This window comes from Geospiza fortis, unplaced genomic scaffold, assembly GCF_000277835.1.
Source record: "Geospiza fortis unplaced genomic scaffold, GeoFor_1.0 scaffold102, whole genome shotgun sequence".
NCBI lineage: Eukaryota > Metazoa > Chordata > Aves > Passeriformes > Thraupidae > Geospiza > Geospiza fortis.
The window spans coordinates 2,118,565-2,127,320 of record NW_005054373.1 but is presented as its reverse complement, the minus strand read 5'-3'; the positions used below and the strand labels follow the sequence as shown (position 1 = coordinate 2,127,320).

The 8,756-nt window shown below is 48.2% G+C and overlaps 1 protein-coding gene across 1 annotated transcript in view; it reads right to left on the bottom strand.

Annotated features, from left to right (window-relative positions):
- The window catches only part of ZC3H18 (zinc finger CCCH-type containing 18), a 45,409-nt gene that overhangs the window by 28,132 nt on the left and 8,521 nt on the right, over positions 1-8,756 (bottom strand). The window contains exons 3-8 of the mRNA XM_031060122.1: positions 8,579-8,663; positions 7,637-7,785; positions 7,141-7,233; positions 5,593-5,750; positions 2,561-2,678; positions 197-483 (exon numbers count right to left, since the gene is read on the bottom strand). Coding sequence (XP_030915982.1) covers positions 197-483; positions 2,561-2,678; positions 5,593-5,750; positions 7,141-7,233; positions 7,637-7,785; positions 8,579-8,663 — 890 coding nt within the window. The remainder of the gene's footprint in view (positions 1-196; positions 484-2,560; positions 2,679-5,592; positions 5,751-7,140; positions 7,234-7,636; positions 7,786-8,578; positions 8,664-8,756) is intronic.

Genomic DNA, 8,756 nt, shown 5'->3' with positions numbered 1-8,756 from the left:
GTTTTAATATAATATATATAATAAAATAACAAATCAACCTTCTGAAATATAGAGTCAAAATTCTCATCTCTTCCCTTGTCCTGGGACCCCTGCAAACACCCCCACAACGCACCTTTCCCACGACCACATGGCAATAACTGTGATATCCCACTGTTCCCTGTGACTCCCCCCAGGCAGGATCCCAGCTCACACTCACCTGGGGAGCAGCGGGGAGCGCGGCTTGGCCTTGTCCTTGTCCTTGTCGCGGTCCCGGTCGCGGTCCCTGTCCCGGTCCCGGTGCTGCCTGTCCTTCTCGTCCCTCTTCACCCGCTCCCTCTCCCGTTCCCACTCCTCCTTGCGCCGCTGCCGCTCCTTGTCGCGCTCCCGTTCCCGCTCCCGCTCGCGCTCCCGCTGCCGCCGCTCACGTTCCCGCTCACGCTCCCGCTCCCGTTCCCGCTCCCGCTGCCGGGTCTCTCGCTCCCGCTCCCGTTCTCGCTCTCGTTCCTTGGGAAAAACAACAGAGAAGCCATGGTGGTGATGCTGTGGGAGCAGCTCCCGGCAAAGGGTGGCAGATCTGGGAATGCCGGGAATTACATCCGCCCTTCCTCAGCAAGGGATCAATAATCTGCAAACCAATGACATGGAGGTAATAATCTAGAGATCAATGACATGGGAATGCCAGGAATTACATCTGCCCTCCTTCAGCAAAGGATTGACTCAAATGGATCGCAAACCAATGACATGGAGATCAATGACATGGAGATCAATAATCTGGAGATCAATGATATGGGAATGCCAGGAATTACAACCGCCTTCCCTCAGCAAAGGATCAATAATCTGCAAACCAATGACATGGAGATCAATGTCATGGAGATCAATTATCTGGAGATCAATGACTTGGAGATCAGTGTCATGGAGATCAGTGACACGGGAACATCAGGAGTTACAATTCCAGATCAATCCTGGGAATGCTGGAAATTACATCTGCCCTCCCTCAGCAAAGGATCGAGATCAATAATCTCCAAACCAATGATATGGAGATCAATAATCTGCAACACAATGATATGGAGATCAATGAATGGGAATGCCAGGAATTACAATTCCAGATCAATCCTGGGAATGCCAGGATTTACATCTGCTCTCCCTCAGTAAAGGATTGGTATCAATAATCTGCAAACCAATGACATGGAGATCAATAATCTGGAGATCAATAATCTGGAGATCAATAATCTGGATCCTGCTGAGCATACCCTGGATACAAACCCAGCATCACATCCCACACAACTGTTGTTTTCAAAGGCAATGCTTGGATTAATTTGGTTTATGAAGCTTATTAAATAAACGTGTTGATGTTTACGAGTCTTTCCCCTCATTGCTGATCATTTCTATAACCAGATAATTAACTTTGCAAATGAGCACCAGGAAAATAATTGGTCATGTGTGGCCACAGTGAGGCCCAGGCTCCTGTCCTGCAGAAAACAAGGATTTAGAGCAAAAGAAAAGCTACTTTTGAAAGGATTTGATGGAAAGCACTGAAAAGCTCCCCTTTGAGCAGGACTGGTTGGTGTGGTAACTGCTCCAGAGACACAAAGTTTGCATGAGGGGAAAGGAAGAGCAGGGAAAGGGTTCAGAGCCTTTCTGAAGTTTTCAACCAGGTTCTTTCCTGGAAACTCCTTCCCTCTCCAAGATGTCCAAGGATGGGCAAGCACTGCTCAACTGCTACAGAGGAGCAGCCAAGGAGCATGAGCAGGAACCACCTCAGACATGGAATAGTTAAGGGTGGAAAAGACCTTCAGATCATCAAGTGCAACCCTCAGCCAGCACCATCACCAAGGTCACCACTGACCAGGATCCCAGGTGCCACATCCACAGGTTTTCTGAACACTTCCAGGGCTGGGGACTGCACCACTTTCCTGAGCAGTTTTTTCCAATACTTTACACCCTTTCCATGGAAGAATTTTCCTAAAATCCAACCTAATCCTCTCCAGGTGCAACTTGAGGCTGTTCCCTCTCCTCCTGTCCTTGTTCCCTGTCCCCTCCTGGCAGGAGCTGTGCAGAGCCAGGAGGGTCCCCTGAGCCTCCTTTGCTCCAGGCTGAGCCCCCCAAGCTCCCTCAGGATTCTCCATTCCTTTCCCAGCTCCCTTCCCTTCCCTGGACACGCTCCAGCCCCACCAGGTCTGTCTTGGAGGGGCCCAAACCTGACCAGAGCCCCAGGTGTGGCCTCAGCCGTGCCCAGCACAGGGGACAGTCCCTGCCCTGGGGCTGTGGCCATGCCAGGGCTGGTGCCAGCCAGGTGCCAGTGGCCTTCCCAGCCACTGTCAAGCAGCACTCCATGTCCTTTTCCATCAGGCAGCTTCCCAGCCTCCCTCCCAAGCCTGGCACACTGCATTCACCCTCATGGAGCTGGAACAGAACATCCTCCATCCCTTCACCTCCAGCGTGCTCCGTGCAGGGACTGAGCCAAGACTGAACTATTTGAAATCTCCTGTTTCAAGCACTGCCCTGGAACTGTGCCAAGGCCCAGAAGAACCTGGAAGAAAGTCAGGAAGGAAAAGGGGGAAGGGGGGAGTTCCTTACTTACTCTGTAGTTACGGTAGGGGTCGGGGTCTGTGTACTGAACCCTGAAATTCTCATACTGCCCACCACGCCAGAAGCGCTCTATTTCATAGTCATAATAGGGATCTGCATAGGGATCAAGCCTACAATGAAAAACAGGGAGTGTTAGAGAGGGAAAAGGCACTTGGCACCACAAAAACTCTGTGTGCTAGGTCAGCTCAGCCACTGTGACAACAAAACCACGTTCAATGCAGCAGGGCTGTGCAGAGATGGTTATTTTCTACACAGCCCAACCAAACAGCCTTTTTAAGTGAGGCTTATCAGAGAAAAGCACAAACCTTTCTTGATAAACACCAAAAAAAGAGCTACCAAAAATTCAGCCTTCAAACCAATGTGGTGCAAACACAGAGAGTGCTTCTGAGAGCCCCTTCCAGTGCCTGCACAGGGAGCAGGACATGTTCTGCCTCAGGGACTGAGAGCTGGGATTTCTGCCCATGCACCCACAGCTCATCCCAAACTCCTCAGGAGTGCCCCAGTTCCTGCCCCTGCAGTGATGGCTGCCACCAGTGCCACCAGTACAGGACAGGAGCTTTGCACAGGGGGCAGTGGAGCTTTGGGGGCAGGTCAGCAACTCCCTGGACCTGGAATTGCCCCCTGGAATGAAGGCACCACTTCTCCAGCTGATATCATCCAGTGGGAATCAGCTGCTGGCCCAGCCATGGACTGGTGGCACACACACAACTGCAGAATGAAGGATTTTTGGGGAGGAAAAGGATTGAAACCCCACCCTCCTTAAAGCTGCTTCCTCCATCTCCTAATTTCTATTTACATTGTTTGATGGTTTTAATTCCCCAACTCCACAACAGCCAAGCACCTGGAGTGCAAATATCAGATCCACTGTGAGGATGAGGAGGGGGTACAGGGAGTAAGGAACTTCCAGGGCCACAGAGGAGTCAGTGGCAGAGCTAAGATTCCATAGCAAGTGCTCCCAAATTCCAGATTATCCATAATGAGACTCTGATTTATTAAAAAAAGGAATAAAGAGGCCACTTTTTGAATTTTTACAGTGCCAAATAACCTAAACCAGGTTAAGATGTAGGTGCTGCCCTGTGAGTGTACCTGTATTTCTTTCGGTGCTTTTAAATAATTTAGGGTTTCTCTTTTGGACTGAAGCAATAAGCCAAGGGAAGGAGAACCAGGATTTGGGATGCTTCAGTCAGCAACAAACTCCTGATGCCAACCCCAGAGCAGCCTGGATTCAGGGACATCAGGTGTTCAAAGAGACAGGAAAACATCTCAAGCCATGCCAGAAAGGAACCTCTGCTTTTTGACAAGCCTCAAGCACAAATTCCCCCTTCCTATAATACTGGAGGTTTTTTTTTTAATTTCAAAAAGGATCACTGATGTGTGTTTGGGTAATTCAGTGTTTATATAACTAGAAAATAATTGTTACCACCTCAGAAATAATCCAATCTATCCACTGAGTCAGCTGCTGAGGGGACAGGGGTCTGTCTGTGGCCTCGGAAGTTGGAGGAAATGCAATGGAAAAAAAAGGCAAAGGAAAATTCTCTTACAGTTGTAACAGTACTGGAATCAAAGACCTGCTTACCCATAGTTAATGTTTTCTTTGATGTCCACCTCCCTATAGTTATTCAAAAAAGAAAAAGGGATTCATGAACTACTGAGACAAGTCCACATGTCACAAGACAGTGCTGAAAGCATTTTCCACATCCCAGCTGCACTTCCAGTGCTCAGTTGGCTGCAAGGTGTCCAGCTGGGCAACAAATTGTGTGTGGGGAGGAGAAAAATCAGCATTTTCTAGAGCTTGCAGCAGCAGATTCATAACTTTTCCCTTCACACACAATGATGATATTTTAATGCCACAGCCTGTTCACACAGCCTTGAATTTTCAGGAATTCCAGTTGTTAGATGAGTTTTGTTTAACACTGGTTATGTGCAGTACATTTTTTTTTCTGGACTATATGAAAACCAGCCTGCTCTTAACAATTTCTACATCAGAGAGGCCCAAAATGCTGCTGGTGCATTTTATAGGACAGTCATAAAATGAAGATAATGGATGAACAGCCCCCAGAACACTGGGGGTAAACCCCAGGTGCCTCTGAGATGAACACAAGGCCAAGATCCAGAGCTAATTAAACTCAGGAAAATATTAATACTTTAGAAATATATTTTCCTTCAGGCTGCAGAACTGAGGACAGGGTTTTTTGTATTTTTTTTTTAATTAGGGAAAGGAATTGCACTCCAGAGCAAATCAAAGAATATTGAACAAAAGCTTAATCTGCTCCTTTTCAGAGGTTTTTTTTTGCAATTCATCCACTCTAAAATAAAAAGAACTAAGCCTTGCAAACCCTCTGGGAGTGGAAATATTTCCATAATCTGTCCATGTAGGAAGAACAGAGGATGCACGAGCAAGGAGAGACAAATCCACCTGTACTCCTGCAGAAACCAAGCCTCTTTCCCAAAAATTCTCTTCCCATTCTTTTTCTTGGCTCAAGAACTACCAAACAATTTCCCAGAGCTGGGTTTGAGGTCTCCAACACTTGAAATTTAACCTTAAAACCCCAATTTAAATTTAGGGGGCTTGTTGTGTACCAGCTTTAACTGGGACCAGTCCAGGTGTTTGTTCTGTCCCAGCTGGGGCCACCAGCTCCTGCACACTGAACACGCTCCAACCTCGCAGCCTCAGCTGGAATGCTTTTAAATTCTGTGGGTTGGGATAAGGAAAAAAAGGGAGAAAAAAAAGCTGGAAGAACACACTGGTGTGAGGGAGGCAGTGCAGAGCTGGAGAGAACCCAGGAGGAGCAGAATTCCAAGGAGACTGGAGGCAGGAAGGGCTCAAGGAGACCGGGAAGGGAGGTGGGGCTGAACCGGAGCGAGCGGAGGCAGCTCAAGCTCTCAACCTCCTGCTCATGGGAGCTGCTCCCTGTGTGGAGGTGCCATCCCCCAGTGTGGAGGGACAGGGGACCCCAGGCAGGCTCCCTGCCGTGCAGTCCCACCCAGGTGTCCCTCCCTGGAGCTGCCAGGGCTGTCTCTTACGTGGGGTCCCGCACGTCTCGGGTGATGCGGTAATTCCAGTCCCGGAAGAATTCGTTCTCCTTGTCGAACTCCCGCTCGTCCTCCCCGATGGTCACTGTGAACCTCTTCTCCTCAAAGTCAGGCTCCTGCTCCTTCCTCATTGTTGCCTTTTTTAATACCTTTTTTTAAAGAGAAGAAAGGTATTTTTAATACCTTTTTAAAAAGAACAACAATTTTTAATACCTGTGGAAACCCAGGAATATTTCTCTGTCTGCTCTGGGGTGCCCTGACCCCCAGGGGAGCACTGACTTTGACCCTCACCCATGGAGAAAGCTTCCCAAACTCCAGAATAGACTGGAATCCACAAAAATGTGAAATAGATTATAGAGAGCAGTGTAGGTGTATCACTTGGTGAGAAATTAAGGTTTTGGAATTTTTAGTATGTTGTGGATCGAAGCAAGATGGGGGGCACAGGGCGTCATCCTGAGTTTCTTCTTCTTCTTCACTGACTTTGACCCTCATTCATGGAGAAAGTTTCCTAGACTCCAGAACAGACTAGAATCCACAAAAGTGGAATCTATAATCTATAGATTATAGAGAGTACTGTAGGTGTATCACTTGCTGAGAAATTTAGATTCTGGGATTTTTAGTATGTTGTGGATGGAAGCAAAATGGAGGGCACAGGGTGTCATCCTGGGTTTCTTCTTCATGCTTCTTCTTCCTTCTTCATGGGTTTGGGTGGAATTTTGTAATTGGGCAGAAAAGTCCCCATTGGGGCTCTTTAGGATCAGTTATTGGGTTAAAAGGGAAAATAATCCAGGTGTCAGTTCTTAATGGGATAGTTTAGTCTTAAAAGACCTTGTAACAAGAGCTTGTTGGCCATTTTGTGCCTTCTAATGAAAAGCTGCCAAACTCACAGCAGTGAGACTGTTTTACTAATAAGAAATAATAAACACTTGAGTCCCAACACAAATTACTCAAGTGACTTCAATCCAAACCCAGAAAAACCAGTGACTGAAACCACCACAAATACCTTTTCAATACCTTTTTTTAATAAAAAAAAATAATACCTTATTAAAGAGCACAAAAATAGTGTGAGAAGAGAAGGTTCCTGGAGCAGGGAGAAATTGGAATATTAAAAATCCTGCCCTTGGGAGGTTTCCTGCAGCCAGAGCACCTTCTTCCCTCAGAATGTGCAGGATATTGGACTTTTCCTGATTAATTCCCTGTTCCACCAGCTCAGAACAGCAGGAAACAGAAGTTTCCCCCCTGCAGTGATCACAAACTGGAGAAATAGGTACTGAAGGGAGGGAAATTGGATCAGCTTAAAGCTTTGCTTTGTGAAGGGCTGGACTTGAGGGCCACAAATTCCCACTATTTCTTAAATATAACCCCCCAACCTGGATTTGAGCTCCTCTTGGCTGTCTAACAATTGGGATGTACAACAAACCACAATTAATAGATTAAAGGGCCAAAGGAATAGAGAAAGAGCAAGACACCTGTGCTCCAAAAAGAGCTTTTCCAGTGGATTTTGGAGGCAGCCAGCAATTCCCTGAGGAAGGAATTTACCTCTTTAGCGTGCCGGAGGCCCCTCTCCCAGGCACTTTCTGTTGGAGGGTCTGGAGGAGGTGGAGGTAAAATTTCATCAACCACTGGGCCTCCCTGTTGGAAAGATGAGGAGAGCAGGAGAAGACACTTGAGTTAGTTTTAAACAGCAAAGCTGCGCTTTGTAAAGCGACCTCAGAGTTACTCCAGACGTGCCTCAGCAGGACTGAGCTGGGAAACCGTGGCATTTTACCCCCCTCTACTGGCAACTCCAAGATCTCCATTTAAAAATCTCATGTCCAACTGTGGGTTGAATTTTGCTGAGGTGTTAGTTCAAATCAAGAGGAGGAAAATCCCAGGATCATGGAATGGTTTGGGTTGGAAGGGACCTCGAAGCTCATCTGGTTCCAGTGGAAGGGACACTTCCCACCAGACCAGGCTGTCCAAAAGCCCACCTGGAACACTGCAGGGATGGGGAGGGTGGTGCAGAAGCCATGAACGGCCAGAAGAGGTTCCATACCCAGGGGTTGGCTGGCATCAGCGGGTGAGGGCCCATGGGAGGGGCCCCGTTGGGGGAGAAGGGCTCAGGTTTGGAGATCAGTGAGTAATTTCCTTTGTCGTTCACTCCGGGGTGGATAAAGCGACAGTTCATGCCCCAGGTGCAGTGTCCTGTGGGAACACACAGCTGTTAGACCCTGCTTCCAACAGCACTCCAGCCCCACAAAAACCCCACCAGGCAGGTAAAACCCTTTAAGCAGTAACGTTGGTGGAGGTGTTTGACTTTTCTCCTCTCCAGCTGGGTTGGGATTTACCTGTTTGCACACACATGGCACTCTCCACCTGCCAGAGGAGACAAACTCATCCACACACGGATGGATCAACGTACAAGGACCTTATTCCAGTGGGGAGAAGGGAGAGAGGGAGGGCTGGACACACACTGGTAATTAAATGTAGGAATAAGCCTATGAGATCCCCATTTGTTAATGACAAACATTTCCAGTTAGGAGCTTTGCCTTTCACAGGAAACCTGAGGGCAAAGCAAGCACCACAGTGCATCCCAAACAAACAGGGACAGCATCATGGAATGGTTTGGGCTGGAAGGGCCTTAAAGCTCATCCAATTCCAATCCCAACACCTTCCACTACCCCAGGCTGCTCCAAGCCCTGTCCAGCCTGGCCTTGAACCCTTCCAGGGATCCAGGGGCAGCCACAACCTTTGTGTTTTAATCCCTACAAGTCTCCCTTTATTCACCTCCTCCAGGCTCACCACGCTGAGGGCAAAACCCTTTTTGTGTAGTGGCTCCATGAAAATTCAGCTTTGGCCACCAACAAACAGCAAGGTGACACTGAAGATGCTCGGGGCAGAATTTATCATGTAACAGCAGCTTAATGGAGAACAAAAATCCCCAAACAGGAGCAAGAGCAGCAGCTCTGGCTCCTCCCAGCCCCCAGGGTGGGGTTACCTTTCATGAAGAAGCGGCAGGTGGGCCTTGGCCTCACCTTCCTGTCGTTGGGGTCTTTAACCTCCCCTTCTTCCAAGTCATCATCCTGGAACAGACACACAAAGCTGACAGTTCATGTGGGGCATGCCCTGCAGGACCTGACATTGCCCAGTTGTTCAAACACTGAGAGCCACCCTGG